The following is a 23,181-nucleotide window of genomic DNA, read 5'->3' as shown; positions in this document are numbered from 1 at the left end:
ATCGCTGAGGTTTCTTATGAGCGAGTTCTTGATTCTGTCCGCCCCCGCTGCTGTGTTTTTTGTTGCCGACCTGATCGCCTCGACGACTTCCTCTCTCGTTATGGGCCGATCCATGGTTGGATTCTCTTCGCCCTGGTACTCTTCTTGGTAGCTTTCGACCTGGTCTCTGCCGTAGCATTTGACCCGGACTTCCTCGAGTAGCTGTTCGTCCGTGCCCGTGTACTGGTGCACCAGCCTCTGAATCGATTTGCCGCTTTCTGATTTGTTCTTGCTCGGGTCCATGAGGGACCTGAGGATCTGCCACGTCCTGGCCATGCTGAGGGTGCCGTTCAGCGCGTTGCTGAATTGCTGCCATCCTTGCCTAGCCAGCTGCGTTGCATACTCCTCCGCTTGTTTAGTTATTTCGGCTATTTTAATCTTTAGCTTCCTATTGAACTTCTGTCTTTTCCAATGCTTGGTGAGCCCGCGTCTCGCCTCCCATAGCTTGAGGAGCCGCTTGTCCACCTCCGGAGTTTGTTCGGTTCTATCCACCTCTTTAGTATAGAGTTCTTGGATCTGTCTGAGTTGCTGGCTCCACTCCTCCGCAGATACAATGTCGCCCTTGATCTGCTTGCAGTGTGCTCTGAAGGCGTCCCAGTCCGTATTTGAACTCTCCTCTATCTGCACGTGGCAACGGTGGTGGCTCGGCTGGAGCCAGTTGGCAGGCCCGTGCAATTTCCTTTCATCCGAGCGGACAACGGCGACGGCAACGCCACGAAACGGGCGCAATCAAAATAGAGACCGCAGTCATCAAAGACAATAAAAACCGCACATGCGGGAAGCCGGCTAGGCGCCAAGCGGTTCGGGAAAGCGGCGGTGGGTAGACCACAAGGCTTTCGCCAGGCACACTTTAGAATTTCCAAAGTTTCTTCGGTAATTTTTTTTATGGGATGTTGATTGCCTCAGAGCATAAAACGGTATGTAATGATAGATGAGGATGCCCAAATAAATGAGAAAAGGTTCGCTGATCTAATGAAAGCGAGCAGTGAACGATGATGAGGTCCTTCTGTCCAAGCGGTGTATGAAGCACTATTGTTGGGCGAAAGACCCGCTGCCATTAGGTGCCGTGCCGGCTTCAGCACCGAGCAAATCCACAGTAGGTGGTGAATGTCGGCCTCAAGATTTCGGATCCTGCGGAATGGACAACCGAGGCGGGATATAAACCTTCAAATTGCGGCCACTTTCGTGTCATGGCTGGAGTTAGGGCAACCCCGACCCGGATCCTCCGAAGCGCAACCTCCTCTGCACGGGTAAGAGCACGGGGAGCACAGAGTAAGCTCTCTAAGGCTTTTTTGAGTTTGCCACACTCCGAACGTTCAGGCCTAGAACACACTGTTGCACACTCAGAGCCCAAAATAACAAAGGTCAGTTTATTCATCATACTGGTTCAGCTCACAATAAAACCATAAAGACATAATCAAAACACTGCAATGAGTCCAGCACAAAGAGGTAGTGCAAAAAGGCAATGAGAACATCACTGGAAGCACACTTTACGTATGTCGCACAGTTGTATTTAAATTGAAGATACTTGAACAGAAAAGTGGATGCACTGCGCACGAAAAAGGAATGCTACTCTCGCCGCGAGAAAGAAGTTCCCCCACAAGCTCTAAAAAACGACATTGTTCGAAAGAGATGAAATTCGGTTTGCACACAAAATACATTTGGCAAATACAGCACTGCAGAGAAACCATGTAATGATAAGCATTCAGTGCTGTGCGCAACAAGCACTTAATGCGAGTACAATGCTGTGTGGCAATGCAATAAAAAAACACCGGAAAAAAAAAGCCTTGGCACCCTCTTGACCCCATTCTTAAAGAAGACAATGCAACAGCATTTGCAAGTTAGCCCACCCCAAATATTTCAAAGGACCCCCCCCCCCCCCTCCCCCTCGAATTTTGGAAGTAGGCACACCTCAGAAAATGGATTAAGGTGATTTAGTTGAGATAGCGAGGGAGCATTAAGGTTGATTAGCGAGTCAGGTTAACATAATACCACATGATAATTCAATGGAAGGTACTGGAACATTCTATTCCTCAGATTTTCAAATTTGGCAGTGATCATGGTGTCGAAACTCTCTCAACCAAATAGGGAATTACGTTATGAAGAAACCCGGTGGTTAGTGCAAGGCGACAACCTAACTGCCATCGTATTAAAAAGAATGCAAGAGGAATGAAATTGTGCCTGAAGAGATGCAACCCTGTACAAACTTTTTAAAACTCTCTTGGCTTAAAAAAGCCTTGAGTGGACTAGAAAAGTGCCTGCAGTCCCATGCTGACTAGTGCAATAAATAGCCCTGGCTCGCTAAATTCAGTTCGCAACGCAACAGTGTTCAGATGTAATTAGTAGCGCACCAAAGGTAAACATTGTGTCAGGCAACATAATGTAGCCAACTCTCCGAAAATAACTTTTAAACCAAAGAGCGCAGCCTGCATTTAACCACGTAACATACATATTAAATTACCACCTAAATCAGTCACTGAAATTTTAAAACACCTAATTTCTCAAACCGTAAATTTTACCCAGCATAACAAATAGTATGCCTCCCAAATTAGCACCAGCTTTTTTTTTAGACGAAGTGCCTTCATCAAGTGCGTAAATATGGCACACTTTTGGTAAACACGAAAAAAAATGAAATGTACATCGAAAAGGGGCAATGCTACTCCAAAATTATTCCACCAGCTTCTTTTCGTGCCACAGATTCTTGCAATGACTAGTTGGACCAAGCTGATTGCTATCAACTAAAACACCATTGTGCCGAAAACCAGGCGGCATTCCCAGTTGGAAAGGTATGTAGGTCTTTTGTGCAAAAATAAGCCAACAACTACATAAAATATTCTGCAAAAACTGAATAAAAGAAAACGAGATTTCACACGACGAAACACTGACAGCTCACACAGCTGTGAATTCTGTTGATTTGATGCTTTCCTTGCTAGGCCTTGACCATTACGTTTTCTGGTACATGGTACAGACCCATCAGGGCACCATTAGGTAACCTCAGGAAGCACGAAAGATGCCACACGTGAGTGACAGATTTGTACGTGCAACAATGTAATGCGGCCGTTACGAAGCTATTACAAATTACAGTGCTTGTTTCAGTACACGGAATTGCAGCACTCACAGTGTCTCATAAATCCTCAGCAATGTGAATGCCACACTACTTTTTTTTTCAAGCCTTTTGACTTTTTACATTTCAGTTTCACATCTCAAAACTAGCCCAAGTTGGTTCACTGAAAGCCATTAAGTCTTGTGAAAAACAGCGCTTGCAGACGAAGGACCAGAACGAGAAGGACACACACCTGCGCTGAATAACAACTTGTAACAACTAATTGTGACTAACTTGAGACTAACAATTTGTTAATCAGCGCAGTTGTGTGTCCTTCTCGTTCTGGTCCTTTGTCTACAAGCGCTGTTTTTTACAAGATGTAGCTCAACCAACTCGCCCAGCAACACACCTTGCTCAAGCCATTAAGCTTGACTCGGGGCACTAACACAGGTCTTCAGTGCCCAACATTGCAAGCAAATAAAATTGTGCGAAGGAAGTTTAACTCAAAATTGGATAAAAATGTCCTCGCATACAGACCACCTCTTTCCACTAAGCAAGCAATGAGAGTTCAAGACGACCTAATTTACCTTTCTGGCATGGACCAATACTTCTCTGCAACACACACTCAGGCAGATGATGCCTATGACAAGTTGTGAGCACAATTGCACCCATCCTTAGGAACAAGATTTGAAAATTAATAGTTACAATCAGTGCCACTGCAACCTTAAAAAAAAAGCGTTTTCTGTGTATATGTCTTGTTTATTCTTGCACATTCACTATCACTCGGCTTTCAAAAGTACTGCTATCACCTGACAGACAAGTGGCAAGAAAATACTCAAGTGACTAGAAAAGGCACGACTAGATCCATTTCTGGGAAGGAATGAGTGACTCTTCATTGCACAGGATTCTCATATATAGTATATATAGTACTTCTCATATATGGTATATATAGTACATATATGCAGCAAACAGGCCTCAGTGTCAAGATCTTGCTTTCAGTATGTGATGCGGTCGCTTTTTTGGAATGCCTTCAAAGATCTTTCAAAACAGATAGAAAGATTGCACGCAAAATGACTAGGAATGAGGAATAAAAGAAGAGACTAAACACCACCGTGGCCTGCAAAGCTGCAGAACAAAAATTACTTCCTAACCATTACTGCTTAGCCCTTCCAGGAACAATGAACACAATTCTGTACACCGTGAATTCACAGTTCTTTCTGAAAGTGTGCTGCAGCTTGCAGCGATTTTTTTTTACACATTAATTTATCTGTCTTTTTAATACAGTTAGCATGCTTTTAATATTCACTAGGAAATGCAGTAAATATATTTTATAACAGAGATCTCAGTAGCTTGTCTTTCGACATATCATGTCAACACATTCCACCATTGGTAAAAATTTTTCAGCGTTTCTAGTGTCACGTAGTTCTTAAAATAAAATATACAATTCCCTTGAACTCGCCACCACACATGTGACAAACCTTTGCATTCTGATGCCACTGTTTCCAATAACGGAGACACTTTGATCAAAATTTCATACATGGCTGTGAAAAACTAAACACTGTTGTTGTGCATTGCAAACCTGACTATGTGCCCTTTTTCAGGAGGCCTGCGTATACTGTTTAGATAGAAAAAATTGTAAAAACTTTTGTTTGAAGAGAAAATGGTAGCGGTGCCTGAATGAGAGAACTGCAATGAAGCCTTTGAGAGAAAAAAAGATTTGACTTAAGATTCTTTTCCTCAGTGACTTCAGTCAACATTTACAGGAATACGAAACTGATGTGAAGAAAGCCGGGCACTGGCAGAATTAAAGACAAATCACAAAGAACAGTCTATGCTGCTTTCTTGGTGCAGAGATCAGCATGTGTTATTAGAATGCTATGCAAACAGACAGACATGAGTAAATGTTCTAGGCAATTATTTCTCTTTTACATACACTAAAATCGGACACATACTACATTTAAGGAGAGACACGAGTCTTTAAATGAAGATTTTATTATTAAAGATATTGTAATGAAATTATGTGCGTATATATGTTTCTTCATGTTTCGAAAAATATATTTAGTTTCAGTACATCTCTATTAATACCAATATTATAGGAAAATAACTGATGCCTGATTAGGTAAATTCTTATGGGGTAGTTAATACACTTTCTACCTTTTGGTTTCAACTGAAAGGGGCTGTAGCCAAAGACCTGCTATATGGAGCTATGCTAATTATATTGTTGAAGTACATCATCATAAAAAAATGTTAAATTTTGTCCAAGCACCATAATTACGAAGTATAGTTAGGTGACAATATGGTTCACAAAGTTTGATATGTCTGACTCAGCCAAACAAAAACAGCACAGCTCCACAGTTTAGTTCTTTCCGACTTCAACGGTAGATGATTAATTGAAATTGCACCATAAAAACATAATAAAAACTTCTGTAAGGACAGTCATGTTGGCAAAAAACACAAAAGCTGTGAAAACCACATTTGAAGTGCACGTGCCAGCCTTCAGAGGTCGTTGCAGAGGCCTAAAAACAACCGCGGAATGTGGACTTTCGAAAAATATTTCACAGTAGTGAGCTTTCAAACAAAAACAGGATGGCAGCCACCAGGGACGTTATCACAGGAAGCGACGGGCACAAAGTCCTGCCGGATTACGCTCCGAAATCGCCATTTCAGGCTTTGTGGGCACAAAATATATAGATATTTTAGTAGTTGGAAGTTGGAGTTAGACCTTAAAATTTTCTAGGCTGGAGCTTTAGAGTGTAATTGATCCCGAACATGCCGTTTTTGCAAACTCGAAATTTTCGCATTTTTTGATCATTTCAAGACCCATTTTTCCCTTTAAAGCTCGATGTAACAAACTTCAGTGTAGTGAAATCCTCGCTGCAATGAAGTGTTTAAATTTCTATGCAGCAAAATATAAACGCTACAAAGTAAACAGCAGATTTTAGCGACATTTTTTAAAATGAAAGTTTATCAGTACACGTATATTCCACCTTCTTTTTGTAGTTTCCAGCCAGAACGCTGCACACCGTCATAAAGTAGGTGACTAGACAGCTGTGAAACCATCTGAATGTTTTACGCAGCAATGGCTGTGAGAAAAATGTCCTCGGAGAATACTGAAAAACCATACTAAGCCTTGAAAGCATAGTGAGGCTCTATGGAAACCAAGGGTACACGCCAGCAAAAATAGGCCAACAAAAAACCCCTCTGATAATGAAAGACGGAGGGCTCGAGATAGATACCTTAAGACTGGTCAGTACAAAAAGTAAACAGTAAAACAGTATAAAAAAATGCAGTGCACAAGCTCCCCACAATGCCGCATCGACTAGAATGGAAAGAACAAACTTCGTGTTGGGCACACAAACCAACAAGATTGCATTCAAATACGAGGTCGTGCATAGTACAGACATCATCTACAAGTGCATCGAATTCGTAGTGGCTTCCCAAAGAGAAAGAAAAAATGCAACTCAACACGACAATAGCATGGATCTATGATCAGCACCGCCATCCCTTTTGCTGTATATTCAACAAAGGAAGCAGGGACCATGGTGGGAGGATGGGATGTTTTCAGTTAAGGGGGGACATGGGTCCTTAAACTTTTTTATTTATGGCTAGAATCTCGTGAAATTTTGCCCAGATGCGTTTTTATCTTCCGATTCCAAATATGTAATCGTAACTGAGCTGGTGGTCTTAAATCTTAAAAAGTCTAGAATGTAATTAGGTCATTTCTTATGCAGCTTTAATAAACTTTCTCATTGCATTTTGTTGCTTTTAATTACACGAATTGATAGCCACAGAGTGCCCATAACCGGTGACATCCTTCGTTTTTCTCTAATGGCATGTCATCGTGATATACTATGTCGAGAGTAAAAGGTCGCACTATTTAACACTGCAACTCGTTAAGCTAATTGTAAATGCTATTAATATGTGGCCTAAACAAAAAAGTAAGAATGTTAGTTTGTATGAGAATTCACTGGCTATCAATTCATGTAAATAAAAGCAACAAAATGCAATGAGAAGGTTCATTAAAGCTGCGAATAAATTACCTAATTACACTCTAGAATTTACAATAACTTTTGATCTAAGACCATCAGCTCAACTATGGCTACATTTTTGGAATCAGGAGAGAAAAACACACCTGTGTGCAAAATTTTATGAGACTCTAACCTTAAATAAAAAGGTCAGTTTTAAGACCCCCTTCCTTCCTTAAAGATAGGTAAAAATTAAAAATAACAAGCATTAAGAGACCTTTGTTTTTAGTTTTGCAGTTCAAAGCAATATTTTGCTTGTTGCTCAAAGCCTGCCCTGAGCGGAGCATGGCTTTTGGTGGCTCGCATACTAAACTGGCTTAAGGCCTTCACAGATGGAATCAGAGTGAAAACAGCCTCAACTGTTATGCTGCACAAGTATGCAGTTCAGTACAGCCTGAGTGTGCGAGTCTCATCAGACCTAAATTGATGCCAAACACGTTTCCTATCGGTGCAAGTTAATGCAAGTTCAAACTCTGAACTTTTCATGCAAAGTCGGAACAATCCCACAAAATATGGGACAGTTGGCAACCCTGCCATAAACCATCCAAAGGGAACGTGCGAACATGCGTCAGTGCTGAACTGTCTACCTCTTTTTTTGCTTAAGCCATGACATGCAGCGGCTATCCTGCATCTCACAGACATGGCCACAACATACTGGAAGCCAACCCCGTGACGCACATTAACACGCATCCCTACCTTTCGTGCCGACCATGCTATGAGGTACAATGGGCACAAGCATAGAACAAGCGGCATACTGGGTCTTGTCAGCTTTGTTAATAGAAAGCAGAGGCACAGTGCGTTCCCGTGTACATAAAGCACCCCGAAAACCGTTTCTGAGTGCCACCACACAAGAGTGCCTTGTAGGTGCTCGCTTTAATTGCCCCCCCCGGATCGCTCTCCTCTGGAAATGTGAAAGAAGGAAAGAAAAAAAGGGGAGGAAGGGGGGGGGGGGGGGGGCAATGGCGGCAAGCTGGAATGCAGCAGGCATCATCACTGTCGGGCAGCGGTGACAATTTATGCGACGGCCCCTAGCACTCCCAAGTGGTCTCGTCCGGGTGGCGGTTCAAAAATAAGCCACGAGAGGGGGTCGAGTTACACGTCTGCTGTTGGATGCCACTTGAAGCATGATGACGAAGACCGATGCTTTTGTAGCCTGCAAGAGTTTTAATGCAAGAGCATTAAAGGCTTCATCAGAGAAAATTCCGGCGTCGGTTCATCGTAGAAAATCACTGATCAAGGAAGTGTGACGTCAAAGAGATACAGAGAACTCCAAAAATGCTACAGCCGTGAGAGGGATTCAAACCCGTCGCTTCGCAAACAGATAAGTTTTGCTGGCTGCTGCATTACACCACAGCGTCATCGCTGCTCCTTAACATCCCACACGTTACACTGTCAGCCTCCCAACTTCCATCCATGTGCAAGTCAGTCAAAAGGCAAGAGAACATGGGCACTTGCACATGCGAGCCCAAGTTCGAACGTGTGGCCAGTTTAGTGGCAACAAAAAAAGGCGCATGGAAGCACCATTTGATGAGTATGCATCACATCGTACGGAATAGTGAGAGATTTGAACCAAGAACTTTAATTAAACATTGGTGTGAATGAACTAAGTAAAAAAAACAAAATGAATACTATTGAATTGTCAAAGGGTAATGGCAATTAACAGACCTCCAAATTTTTATACAAAGTGTCAGTCTAGTACATGGAGTCCCAAAGTTGGACATGGGCTATGGGAGATGTGGAGGACTCAGAGTTAATTTACACTACCCACGGTTCTTCACTGCGCACTGACATCACACAGTATATGGGTGCCTTTCGGTTTTTAGGTTTTTATGGGGTTTAACGTCCCAAAGCGACTAAGGCTATGAGAGACGCCGTAGTGGAGGGCTCCGGAAATTTCGACCACCTGGGGTTCTTTAACGTGCGCTGACATTGCACAGTACAGGGGCCTCTAGAATGTCGCCTTCATCGAAATTCAGCCACCGAGGCCGGGATCGAACCCGCGTCTTTCGGGTCAGCAGCCGAGCACCGCAACCACTGAGCCACCGCGGCGGGGCATATGGGTGCCTTTCATGTTTCACCTCCACTAAAATGTGGCCAGAGCAGCCGTGATTTTATCGTGAAACCTTTCCAAATATAGAGAAACCTTTCCTAGAACGCATGCAACCATCACGGTTGCGCTGAAAGTATAATGTGCAACAATTTTTAGTACACAAGTCTCAAAGCGTACAATGAGCATTCGGTGGCATCTCTAGTGCAATCATAAGTTGCATTTGCCATCAAAATGTGACATCATCAATCCGCCTGGGCATTATACAAATTGGCAGTCCCCAACATCTCATGTCATCAACATACAGTCATTTCTCCTTGAGAAAGTTTTTTCAGCTCAGAAAACTCATGAGAGGTTTCAGCATACATAAAGCGACGCATGCATGAGCTCAGGTACAAAGATAAGTGTGACATTTTAAAGACAGAAAGGAAAGAATGGATAACCAGCCTTGGAGTGGTCGCTCTTGGACAGCAGCGATGTAACAACATAGAAGCCATTGATTCACTCACCAAACAAGGCAGGTGAGTAACGACAGATGAAATAACGAGAATGCGTGAAACAGTGACAGTTCAAGGGTTGACTGAAATTAACAGAACATTTGTGTCTGTTAACACCCCCGCCTATTAACCGAAGACCACAAAAGTTCGCCACAAACCATCACTTCAGGACTTCTGCACCAATATCAAAGAGAAGGAGATGATTTCTTGCTCTATGTCGTGACTAAGGATGAAAGCTCGTTTCAGCACTTTGAGCCTGAAACAGAAACACTCAGTCACCAAAAAAAAAAAAAGAAAAAAAGAGAAACCTAGGGCAACACCAGCTAAAGTCTGGGGCACAGTCTCCTCAGACAGAAAAGGTCCGGTTTTGGTTGAGTTCATTGTACCCAGGCACACAATAAACAATAAATGCTGTCCGGTACAGTAGAGTCACTGGGGCAAGCAAAAATCTTTACTATATCAGCGTCTTCACTACATCACTTGGTGATTTAACTTGAAGCGTGAATTCCTGAGTAAGTTGGTTCATGTTTTAGCAAAAAAAGAACCAGCAAAAGAAAAAGATCCAGATTGAGAAGAAGGCTCACACTTACACACTACAGTAATTAGCTTGCTAATTGCTAAGCACATAGTGCTGGTTTATAAAAGAAACACCCAGAAATCTGCCAACCTGTTCTTGTCACTCCTTTATGTGATAATTATTACGTTATGACATTCTATGTTATCGCGTTTTTGATTTCATTTGTGTCTTGTGGAATCGCTGCATTTACACAAATGCAACGCAGTTATGAATATAACCAGAGTTTGATTCCATATGAAAAACAAGCTGAGCCTCAGTGCCATTTAAAAGGCAATATTTACGAAAAGCGCACCACATAGTCGAGGGCGACGAAACTGCCCACGCAGTGTCTCCATACCTCCACTTCTTGCAGCCATTGCCTCTTGAGTTCTGCTGCTCAGAGGACTTCAAAAAGTTGGCTTCTCCTCGCAAGTTATAAGCCTGGTGGTTAAGCCATCTCAAAGAGTGCCATTTTACCGCCTCTGTTACCCAATTGCCTCTGAATGTTGGCCCCACGGGAACGTCATTTCACGTCTGTGGCTCCGAGATGGCCTAGACTGCACACGTGCCCCGATGTCATCATTCCATAGGAAGTGCACTGCCATGGCACTATGCTCTTTACCACACCCATTTCTTTATTAAGCATATCTTTGCCATAAATAAAAAAGAAATGTACAATCGTCTATGGAAGGCAAAGTAGGATCACAGCTTCACTTTACTAGACCTGAGTTAACTGTAGCGAGGTTCTTCTGTACTGCAGAAGCTCCATCTTGCATTGCGTGATAAACAACATGCAAAAGAAAGTGACTCTGCACAGTGACCATGCACACCCTATCGCTTAAAAGCACAGAAAACTGAGTGGGATGGAAAGTTCTTCCAAAAGCCAAGATCTGGCTTCTTTCTTTAGGGGATGCAAGGCCACTCATGCATGACACCACAGAGAAACTAGAGTGACTGCCACGGCAATCAAGCTGATTATGTGCAGTTCAAATTCAAGTCTCCCCCCCCCCCCCCCCCCCCCCCCCCCTCCTTTAGTTAGAATGGCATAAAAAAATGAGTAAATAAAGTACTTTGGGAACTTTTGTAACCTTTCAGCGGAATAAGTTGTTGGGTGAGTTGGTTCATGACGAAGGGAAGGTAAGTGCACACAAAACGGACGATCACAAGAGAAGAGAAAGGACACGAGGAGTGTCCCTTCCTGTATCTTCTCTCGTGATCGTCCTTTTTGTGCGCACTTACCTTCCCTTTGTAACCTTTCACATCCCAGAAATTTTTCAGGGGTTAGAGGCCTAAAGAACTGGGCAAAAGTACTCGGGTTTCCCTCACCACATCCAGACATCCATGGGGTGGAGCTGGGCAGGTCCTACTCGTTGAGCAGCAAGGACTTCTCGATGGCCGCAGCGGCCGCGGAGGCGGCAGCCGCGTTGGCGTTGCTGGCGCCGTCAGCCACGCCAGAGGCACCGCCGGCTGTGAGCAGCTCGTCGTCGTCCTCGTCCTCCTCTTCCTCATCCTGGTAGGGGCTGACGGAGGGGTCCGGATAGTGGAAGGTGGAGCGTGACAGGTCCACCTCGATGGGGAAGATGCAGCTGCCCTTCATCACTCCATGGCAGTCACTGTGGTACTGGGACAGCGCCGACACGAGGCGCTGCAGCTGGAACACGATGTCCTGCACTGCAGGGAGAGTTGGTTTTACAGCGAGAGCTGTTAACGGCATGTTCCCTGGTTGTGCGGCATAGTCGGTGTAACAGGAAGGAAAAGCAAGGTGCAAAGGCGAACGGCACCCTTTGCGCGCAACTATGGGAACTAATGTTTGCACCACTCCATGGCACGAACGCCACATTCACCACAGCATACAGCTGTCGAGGAACCTTGCGTTACACAGGTGTGATAACTGGAGGTCAGCTTTTTCAGCACAGAGAGAGAGAGAGGAAGTAAGTTTTGTTTTCAATGCTGACTCCAGCACCTTACTTAGCAGTGCTTCTAGGGTATGTTTGTGCGAGAGGAGTAGCCCCACAAGATAGATAGATGAATACCATTCACGTCCCCTTTGAATCAGGGCATTGACTTCTGTTTAAGAAAAGCCACCTAGCAACAAAAATAAAAACTTGGTGAGAACACATAAACGCCCAATTAGATGCTGTTGATTTTTAATGCCCACTATGAACACTCTACAAATTTTTACAAGCCTCTTACAATCCCTTTAGAGTGTTTGTTAGCTTTAGGTAAGATACTAATGAGACCCATTTCAGCCAAAACTGCTGTTAGCTGTTACATGATCTGGGAGGTGCCACTTGAAGTTAGGGTCCTTTAACTTTTGTGCCCTCGAAAAAATGAAATTATGCTTCCAATTGCCCTTTCAGCACATCATAGACGTGCTGAACTTGCAGCAATGGTGACAGGCATCAGAAGGTGCTTCGCTGGTTCACAGGTTCAAACAAGCCTAACCAACACTGAAATTCAGCACTAGCCATCACTGCTCAAATTGCCTGCCTCTTCCTTGTGCCTTCATCGTCCCGGCTATTTTAACCATGGCACCATGCTCTCACCCAGTTTGCTTTTTCGCCTCCTGCATAGTGAATGCACTGACTATTTTGGTTGTCAACATGTGAATTTTTGCAAGCATATCTCCGTGTAATGGGTGCATCCCCCAAAGATTATGAATTTCTTTCGATATAATAACAGCTTTCATTATGCAAATTAATACGGTTATCTACAGCAACGTCAAATGTGCCTAGCACACAACGTGCGCACTGACCATGAAGTGATTCAGTGATTATCTATATATGGGCTGCATAATGCCTGCACACACAGGCGTGTACCATCAGGGAAAGGTCTCTAGGGCACTCGGAAGACAATTCAGGCCCACAGGCACCATGTTTGTCAGTGATCACATACTACACATTACAGATTAAAGAACGCAAGTTTGACTTTCGCTTCCAAAAGTGTGGTCTCAATCCAGCACCTAATAAAAAAGCTATCAGCTTTGTTTGCACCTCATGTGTCCCAGAGACTTTTGTTCTCGACTGTACAAGTGGTTCCAGTGTGAAAACAGTCAGTTTGTGCACAAAGAAATCTGCTATTACTCCCGCACTGAAGCTGAAAATGTCTTCAGGGTGTTCTCCATCACAAGACAGTACTCAAGGAGTATTACAGTGCAGTCCACTTATAACGATATCGAAAAAGACGAAAAATATGATCGTTATAACCGATGATCGCTATATCTGGACTGGTTATAAAAAATATAAAAAATAAAAAACGCGGAACATACCTTTGCAGCTCCGAACTTGAATTCGCTACTTACTCTAAAGAATAGATGATGTAGAAAGTAGGCTGCGAAAAACAAACTTTATTTCTAGCGCCAGTAACCGTGTCAAGGGTTAGGCGCGCCGAAATAGTCCGAAATCTGCAGTTGCTTTTGCGGCAGCTTCAGCTTCACAACCGCGGTGTGCATGGATTCCAGCTGCTGCGCGAACACTGGCGGCAATCCTTTAGCGTGCATAAAATCAATTAAGGAGTCGATCGACGACAGTGCACTTTGCGTGGACATCGTGGTCGGGATCAAGGTGCCGCTGTCAATCTCGTTGTCACTGTCGCTGCTGCCGTCGCCACCGTCGCACAACTTTGCCGTCTGTCGAGACAGCACATCTTCGGCGATCGCCTCGTCGGTGACCTCATCACAGAACGAGGCAGCACTGTCTGCAGTCAAAAAGTCCTCCATCGACGCACCACCTGTGTCACCAGTAGGAACGAGCTCCCAGAGCTCGGTTATGTCAGGGGCTTCCACCGTGCTGGTCTCAGTGGGTTGGGGAAGTTCGTCCTGACGCACAAAGGCCGCCTTTTTGAAGCAGTTGCATATGGTTGACTGCTTAACTTCATACCATGCACCGTAAACGAAGCGCACGGCTTTCAAAAGGCTGATCTTCAGGTCAGGGGGCCCGTCTGCATGACCCGACGTGCCAGGAGCTGCGCAGTCAATGGCTAAAATTAGCCACTCCAGCATGCGCCGCCGATACAGGACTTTAAAGTTGGCGATCACGCCGGCGTCCAACGACTGAAGGCCTGCCGTAGTATTCAGAGGCAGAAACATCAATTCGACAGATGTTAGCTTCGGGTTAACGCTGTGTGCGCTACAGTTGTCAAGTAGCAACACTACTTTTCTGCCTTGGCCTTCAATTAAACTGTCGAATTCGAGCAGCCATTCTTCGAACAGGTCGTGGGTCATCCACGCCTTCTTGTTGCTGCGCTAGCGGACCGGGATGTGCTGATTCCTAAAGCACGTTGGCTTCTTCGATCGCCCGATCATGAAAGGCTTGAGACGATGGCTCCCGTCCATGCTAACGCACAGCAACACGGTCACCCTAAGTTTCGAGTGCTTCCCGCCGGGGCATCGATCTCCTTTAAGAGCGTGAGTCTTCGACGGCAACATTTGAAAAAACAGAGCAGTTTCGTCGCAATTATATATGTCCTTCTCCGCGTAGCGCTCCAGCACGCTGGGCAGCTTTGTCTGCAGCCACTGCTCCTTTGCCTCTGTGTCCAAAGACGCCGCTTCCCCTACCACGTTTTTATAAACGATTCCGTGCCGCTCTTTAAAGCGCTGAATCCAGCCTCCCCCAGACTCAAAATTTGGCCGTCCCAGAAGAAAAGCGAAGGTTTTCGCTTTGGTGGCAAGTATTGGCCCACTAATAGGCACATTATGTGCGCGGGTTGTGATGAACCACTGGTAAAGCGCCTCTTCAACATCGGCGTACAAGGGGTCCCTAACCCTTTTCCGCTGATCGGCATGGCCGCTGATAGCTCCTGCCTTCACAATCGCGGTGCTCCCGTTTTTCAAGATGGTTGATATCGTCGACTGGGCGAGCTCATACTTCTTCACGAGGGCGCTCACCTTGAAGCCGCGTCGAGAGTCTTGCAAAATATCCATCTTCGTGTCAAGCGACACAGCTTTACGCTTTGTCGGCGCCATCTTCGAACTGGGTTGTACCGATGGTTGCACACTGCTTCGGCGGTGTCAGCCTGCTATCGCGAGAGAGAGAGAGAGTGGGTGCGGCTCGGGCGCCACCGCGCCGCTGCTTTGCTTGTCGCTTTTTTTTTTTCTTTCTCTCTCTTTCGGAGCGACTGTGACCGACGCGCATGAAGCAGCTAGCGCCATCTTGTGGCGCGCTGCGCCTACTCAAGTACTCTCCGGTGCACGGGCGGCGCGGGACGCGCAGCGTGGAAATGGCGGCAGATACGAACTTACGGAGGTAAACATCGCCTCGTCTCGACATCGTTCGTTTCAGGGAACTAAGCAACGCAAATGTTACAATTATTTTGCACGGAAAAAGCCATTTGGACGGCAATATTTTGATCGTTATATCCGATATGCGGTGAATAACCTATCGTTATAAATGGTTTTTTTCCCCATAGACCTAATGCATAAAATGACACTCTCATGTCGACCCATCGTTATAACCAATATATCGTTATATGTGGTATCGTTATAAGTGGACTGCACTGTAATCATAAGATTAGTGCGAACAATCTGCTGCCTATCATACTGGAGCCGCCCGTACAACGTGGAACTCTGCCATGCACCACACAGAGAAGAGAGTGTGCCTGTGGTGCTCACCATGTTTCTGGTCCAGCAGTTCCAGCTTGACGAGCACGTCCGAGCGCAGCTTGGCGAAGCGCACGCGCGCGTCCTGCCGGCAGCGCAGGATCAGCCGGTACTCGTAGTTGCCCGTCTCGACCCGGTACAGGGGCTCCTGCAGCGCCTGGTAGGCGTACTCCTCGTCGTCCATCTCCTTGACCTTCAAGCAGTACGACTGAAACAGAGCCACACGCATGCACATCGTCAGAGGTGTGCCTTAGGCCTTTTTCTCATAAGAACATCTATGCTCTCCACAAACTTCTTGTATTTACATTGAAACTTCGCTAACACCCCTAAAATAGTACTGGTATGTTACCTAGTGGGCAGACAAACTCCTTTGGACGTCCATGGGACGTCCACGAGCATTCTAGTGCCCATTGGGTTATGCGGTACATGGCATTTACCATCTAGAAACGGCACACTGGCTACGAGCGCAGTCGTGGTGGATGGCTCTTGATTAATTTTGACCGCCTAGAGTTCTCTGGCACGCACTGACATCACACAGCACACGATTGTCTTTTGTGTTTTGGCTACATGGAAATGTGGCTGCCGCAAGCAGGATTTGATTACACCGATTTGGGTTCAATAACCGAATGCCATGGTTAATGGTGCCACTTTTGTTAGCATTCACCAGTCTTTAAATGGCAAGTTGAAATATGCTTTCCGTCTACTGCTTAAGTTCTTTGCATTTCTTTTCATGCTCTCCACTAATACTCACTGCCGTGCAGTGCTGTACTTTCTTCCATGTGACCACTGGTTTTTGTTTGATTGCTCATTTGCACATACTAACTGACAGCCTTCTTGTTTTATTTCAGAATGGAGACCTCGGACCCTGCTTATGCTTTGGGAGTTCCAGCTGAATGTCTTCACTGGTACGTAATAAAGATTTGATTTTGATACTTGCCATAAACACATGAGCTCACTACCTCTATTTAATGTGAGCAATAAGTCTGTTAACCAAAGGGTTCTTGAACCTGGACTCCTTGGACACATTCTCAGGTTCCCAAAGACCCTATATCCATGCATACCTCGACCAGCACCATTGCTTTACCCACTTTATTTCAAGACTAATCACACTGTAACTGCCTATCGCAAACCATTTTACTATATCATCATCATCATCAGCCTGACTACACCCACTGCAGGGCAAAGGCCTCTCCCATGTCTCTCCAATCAACCCTGTCCTTTGCTAGTTGCCGCCACTGTATCCCCGCAAACTTTTAATCTCATCCGCCCACCTAACTTTCTGCCGTCCCCTGCTACGCTTGCCTTCTCTTGGAATCCACTCCGTTACCCTTAAGGACCAGCGGTTATCTTGCCTTCGCATTACATGCCCTGCCCAAGCCCACTTCTTCCTCTTGATTTCAACTAGGATGTCATTAACCCGCGTTTGTTCCCTCACCCACTCCGCCCTCTTCCGGTCTCTTAACGTTACACCTATCATTTTTCTTTCCATAGCTCGCTGCGTTGTCCTTAACTTAAGCTGAACCCTCTTTGTTAGCCTCCACGTTTCTGCCCCATAGGTGAGTACCGGTAGGATACAGCTGTTATATACTTTTCTCTTCAGGGATATTGGTAAGCTACCATTCATGACCTGAGAGAACCTGCCATATGTGCTCCACCCCATACTTATCTTTCTAGTTATTTCCCTCTCATGATCCGCATGAGCTGTCACTGCCTGCCCTAAGTAGACATATTCTCTTACTACTTCTAGCACCTTGCTACCAAGTGCAAACTGCTGTTCCCTTGCAAGGCTATTGAACATTACTTTGGTTTTCTGCATGTTAATTCTTAGCCCCACCGTTCTTTACTATATTTTACTATATGGCCAGCCATTATTAATAGCATTCAGGCAATCTTTGAAGGGCCATGTGCAGCACGCTCTCTCTACCATGCACGATAGGCAAGAAGGAATGGATGCCAAAACACATGGGATCCCTCACCACTTTTTTGGAAACCATGGGGGTTCCCTGAAGCTACAAAGATAGAGAACCCCTGTGCTAACCTCAACTAAGGCACTGAAGATGCACCGAAGCATCTTCCTTGAAAGTTGAAAAATCTGTCAACTATGATACGGGACTATTACTGGAGTCTCTCAGGGCAGGAACTTCTGAAATCTTCAGCAAAGCTACCAGTGATCAACAAAAGCCTCTAAGCTCCTCCAAGCCTGTACATCTGATCTCGCCATTCAGGACATGCTGCAGGCATGTGTCCGCACAACTACAAATAGCAAAGTGCATAAATTGCCTTGCTCAGTGACATGTGGCGTGCCATGCTTTTACCTTTCAGTATTTCTTCTTGCATGTCTACACCAATCCCTCCTGCTTCAAAACCACTACTTGCCACATTTGCCCTGGATCTGCTGACTTTTCTTGGGCCACGCCCCAAATGATGCTTTGCGTTTGTGAAGCAGCAGCAATGTGGCTAATAGCTTCCATTTGCTCGCAGCGACATATACGAAAAAGAAAGAATGCTTGAGAAGCAGGAATGGTGCTGGACACTTGAAGCAGGCCTGGGAAGGGGCCGTGCACGGGCAGATTCATTTGTGCCCTGAAAATGTGTTGTACAGTCCCCTTTAAAGATTTAGCAATTTACGAGAACCAAGGACATGAACAAGAACTTACGATAAACGCTATGTTTTCCCCTGCATAGTCACAGCAGTTGTGAGCCTATTCACATTTTCACCAAGCCATAAGATTAATCAAGCAGGAGCAATGGTCAAATTACTGTAAAGGTTTCATGCCATTACAGGTTATAAGGCATAAAACAAAAAGCAGGCTTCTGATCTCTGCATCTGGCACAAAGTGGCCATGAATGCCATTGGTACCCCTGACTCTCAACGTGAACATTCAGTGGCTACATGCTCCCTTCAGTCAATAGGTCATCAGCAAAGAGCCGAAACCTTGTGTCTCCAAGACAGCCCAAAGCAAAGCGTTCAGCTGCTGAAGCACAGATCAGATCACGGACGAGAGGTCGAAAGAAGCAGGTGCACCAGTGGTGCCTCACTGACCAGGTATTCAAACTTGGCATCTGCATACTTCTTGATGGTCAACTTGGTGTCGGGTACAGCCTTGTGCAGGTACGTGTTCAGGTCGCTCAGCATCTGCACAATGCGGACAGGTCAACATGCATGAGCAACAGGCAATGGACCAGACATCAAATGGCATTTGCATGTTGCCCATGATGAAATAACTACACCTGAACCATAAAAAAAAATGGCATACACGCATTAAACCACGTGGAAACACATTTGCATTCATGATTGGTTTTTGAACTGGTTTTTTAAGGGACGGAATGGTGCAGTAACTGTCTCACATATCTTGGTGGACACCCGAACCACGCCTTTAGGGAAGGGAAAAAGGAGGGAATGAAAGAAGAAAAAGAGAAAGAGTGGAGGTCTCCCGAATAATTTCGACCACCTGGGGTTCTTTAACGTGCACTGACATGGCACAGCACACGGGCGCCTCCTGCGTTTCACCTCCATCAAAACGCAGCCGCGAAGTTGGGTTCAAACCCAGGTATTCCAACTTGGCAGAGGAGCACCCAGGTTCAAATTTGTCTACAAATGAGACATGCAGACAATCATGAATGCCAATGCCTCCAGAAGTGCCTGAAATGGTCAAACGTCGGAACACTACCCTGATATTGCCAAAATATTACTGCTGTAATGATTTGTTTCTTTCTTTTTTTTGTCCACACTCTCTGTTCAACGCTGCCGACACACTGCCTCATTCTCTTGTTGGCCAACGAGAGCTAACCAGACTTCTCTAAAATCATCCCAGCTGCGTGCAACTGTTTCTAAGACATTCAAGATTGTCATGGATGCTGTAGATGCTTGTCTTGAAAGTTTGTTGTCAGCTATAAATTGAGCACAACCGAGAACAATTGTTGTTGTTAATTTGTTGTTAGTCGTTAATTTTCCTGTGGATACCCACAGGTCAGCCAGTAATGTGTTCGTTTAAGTGAAACTCCAGACACTCCTTCCTTCCGCAACCATCATCCAGAGTCGTCATCCACCATCCATGACATCATCCGTTTACATTCCTCATTATACTTCACGCCTTTATGCCTTGTTTATCACTTCCAGTAGGCAGTGACAAACATTGCTACATTGTTAAATTACATTGTTTGCCACACGGAGCAAGTGCTCCAGCATACGGCTGTGCTTAGACACTCCTTGATTGTTTGCAAAGATCCACAATCATGTGCACATGATTATGCATAGACTACAAGTCCTGAGAGCACAAGTACCTGTAATCGCCACCATGCTTTATTTTCTTACGGGAGCTAAGTTCGCAAGTATAAACAGCCCCAAGTTCTGCTCAATACTGCCTCTCTCACTCTTCAGGTATGCCGCTGTTACCACTATGTGACAATACTTTTAGTAATCTGGGTGAGAATAAGCTTTTTTTTTTTTTTTTCACCTTTTACCTCTGTCTTAAGGCTCTAGCGATAGTAGGGGCATAACATTGCTTCAATGAGAAAGAAGAGCAAAAAGATTATAATTTTATTCAAAATAGAATGAAATGAAAACTTCTGCGCTGCTAATTAACGGTGAAGTCCAAACACTGCATTGAAACTTCACCGTGTGCAATAATATACTATGGCCAAAGGCAGCAAGGCAGTAGCCTCACACTGAACTATGCCACCTAGAACGGCAGACACCAAAAAAAAAAAAAAGCTGCAAAGAATTAACGCCTTTGTTTCGCTCATTCTTGCTGTAAAACAATGTCTGGATTGCTATTTGGTCGTTAACAAATGGAGCAGCTTTCCCAGTGTGACAGCGTCACTTAACTTACAATAGTAAATGATTAACACATCAATCAGACAGGCAAACACAGGCAAAAAAAACAACTCTTTTGTTCAACCTTTCCAAGGTGTGCTAACCTTTCACAGCCATCATTTCAAGCAGTGGGTGCACAAGCCATTTTATTACCGGGATAGCCAATATGTGACACGATTGAGAAACTGATTACTATTTGATCTGGGCTAGTCGGTTACTCATCTTAACACTTTAAGCAGCGTGAAAAAGATGAAAACAGCAACAAAGCACAAAAATGACAGGACAAGTACTGACTACCAACAGCCTTCTAGCAACAAACAGCCACATATTTATACGAGGCAGAAGCGCTATAAGAGCAACAAAGGAAAATCACTGGAGGTTTATAGCTGTTGCTCGTAATATTCAGCGTTCATTGTAATGTTGTAACGCACCTGGTATTGTAACATTTAAACAGAAGGGAAAAGAAAAACATTGGTAAAAAATACCAATAACAAACACACCCCAAACAAGATGCAACAAATATGGTGGCAAGCCAAACACGAATCTTTTGTGCCAAACTCATCTGTATCGAACATAATGCAAGGCATGAAACAAATACTACCATGAAACAAATACTACCCTAGTTTCCAACGATTCCACGGATTTTGGCATTTTTCGGGGAATTCTGTGCTAGCAGTCACATTCTCATTTTTATACCACTGCTCTCATGGACATCAGTAGGAACGGCACTGTGACGGTAAAGTGATATATATGAATACATAACGCGAGACAGAAGTTTGAGAACTCCGGAGAATTTTAAAATCATTATTATTATAGTTATAATGCAATCCAAAACAACTCACGCTGATGCGTCGACGTTACTTACGAGGCAATGCTTCAGATGTGCGCGCCACAACAGAGCGAACCGGTCTCCAATATTTTAATGAAGACAGCCTCCTATGCAGCGGCAGCCACTCTCACCGTCATTCCCCTGCTACTCAAGTGTTCCAAGCTGCCGAGCCCAGTGTCCGTTAGCCTTTGATTGCTTTCCCTACTCCACCCAACTCCTTCAATGCACTCTGTTTCTCAGTGGCCCAAATCGAATTCTTCCCAATCCATAGCCACCTTCTCCTTAGCGCTTGCACGCTGCACATGTTGCCCCAAGGTCATTAAGAAAGTTGGCTTCCCTGGTGGCTTTCAAAGTCTAGTGGCAAAGGTTGCTTTAGCTATTGTGAAAAACTCGGAGGAAAAAAAAAAGAATTGACACTACATATTCCTACCTGGCTCAGAATACAAAGTGAGGTGTATTTTGAAGCATTATTTCATGTCTCCCGTGGAATCGCACAAATTTTTTGTTTTAAATTCACGAAATTTAAAATGTTCTGCTGCGGGCAAGTTAGAGGCCTTAACCATGCTTCAACCCTAGACATACCTTCTCATCAGAAAGGAATAGTTCTCTGGCTATCCAGCTTCAACACTGACTTGTAAGTTTTGCCGACCAGTACCTGAGTAGGTTCAGTGGTCTGTTTTTGCTGTGTAAGTGAGTAAACACCTACGCAGTGCAAGCAGCAGGTCACACCTCGTCCAAACTAGAAAACTGCTAGAACACAATGGTTGCCCAAAGGAGCCTGTGCGACACATTCCTCTATGTGTCACTCACGGGTCGCACGGTCTTCAGCAGCTTGATGCCATACTTCTCGATGCTGCGGTGTGCCTCGCCAAAGCGGGTGAAGGCCTCGCTGGCCCTCGGCTGCGGCTCGCGGACTCCGATCTCAGCAAAGACGTCACCAAATACTGCGATGAGTCAAAATCATCAAAGCTTGCATGCATTGCCACAGATTCCCCAATAACACAGCTAAGGGGGAAAACGGCAAAACATGCAAGGAAGGCCAGGACTATCAGAATCCACCCATGCGAGTCTTTTCTTGCATGTGCCAACACTTCCAACCTCATTTTCAACATGGACCATTCTAGGATGCACTTTATCTGGACAACAAAAAGCACACAGGGTGCTTTCCCATGAAAGTACCATAAGAAAGTGCATCTATGAAGAACAACAACACTGCAGAAAAGAACATTTTTTGTGCTCCACCAGTTCGTGGTGTGCGGTACTGAAAAATTAATTGCGAACCATTAGAAATCTAGAAACGAAGAACCTGCACTTCCTCACGGCCTAGACACAATCAGGTAGCGAGAGAGATAGAGAGACAATGAGGGAGAAGTTGCAGTATTTCTATGCACTTTCAGGTGTAGTTGTTATGCCTCCTTCCTATTCTTAGCTGCATGCGTGCTTAGGTCCCAAGAACAATAGTTAAGTATTTCGCACGACTGCTCTGAGGTCGAATGAAAGGCAGAAGCAATGACTTCTTCCTCTTCCCACAGCTGTTCACCCAGACCTTGTAGTCTGTTGTGCATGTCAAACCCTGGCCAATTCTGCTCCCAACATACTGTCAAAGTCGTGCAATTTGTGTGGTTTTATGGGGATTAACGTCCCAAGGCGACCCAGGCTATGAGGGACGCCGTAGTGAAGGGCTCTGAAAATTTCTACCCCCTGGGGTTCTTTAACGTGCACTGACATCGCGC

General features: G+C 44.9%; 1 protein-coding gene across 4 annotated transcripts in view; it reads right to left on the bottom strand.

Moving 5' to 3' along the window:
- Positions 1-1,395: 1,395 nt before the first annotated feature.
- PICK1 (protein interacting with PRKCA 1) overlaps positions 1,396-23,181 on the bottom strand; it is a 42,140-nt gene continuing 20,354 nt past the window's right edge. For all 4 annotated transcript variants that reach the window (XM_089586829.1, XM_089586830.1, XM_089586831.1 and 1 more), the window contains 5 exons: positions 22,259-22,392; positions 18,847-18,939; positions 15,816-16,011; positions 11,534-11,878; positions 1,396-8,260 (listed from right to left, as the gene is read on the bottom strand). In XM_089586829.1, coding sequence (XP_089442955.1) covers positions 11,571-11,878; positions 15,816-16,011; positions 18,847-18,939; positions 22,259-22,392 — 731 coding nt within the window. In that variant the 3' untranslated portion in view covers positions 1,396-8,260; positions 11,534-11,570. The remainder of the gene's footprint in view (positions 8,261-11,533; positions 11,879-15,815; positions 16,012-18,846; positions 18,940-22,258; positions 22,393-23,181) is intronic.

The sequence above is a fragment of the Amblyomma mixtum genome, chromosome 4 (genome assembly GCF_055824585.1).
Source record: "Amblyomma mixtum isolate Tamu chromosome 4, ASM5582458v1, whole genome shotgun sequence".
NCBI classification, from domain to species: Eukaryota; Metazoa; Arthropoda; class Arachnida; order Ixodida; family Ixodidae; genus Amblyomma; species Amblyomma mixtum.
This window is presented reverse-complemented; position numbering and strand designations above follow the sequence as displayed.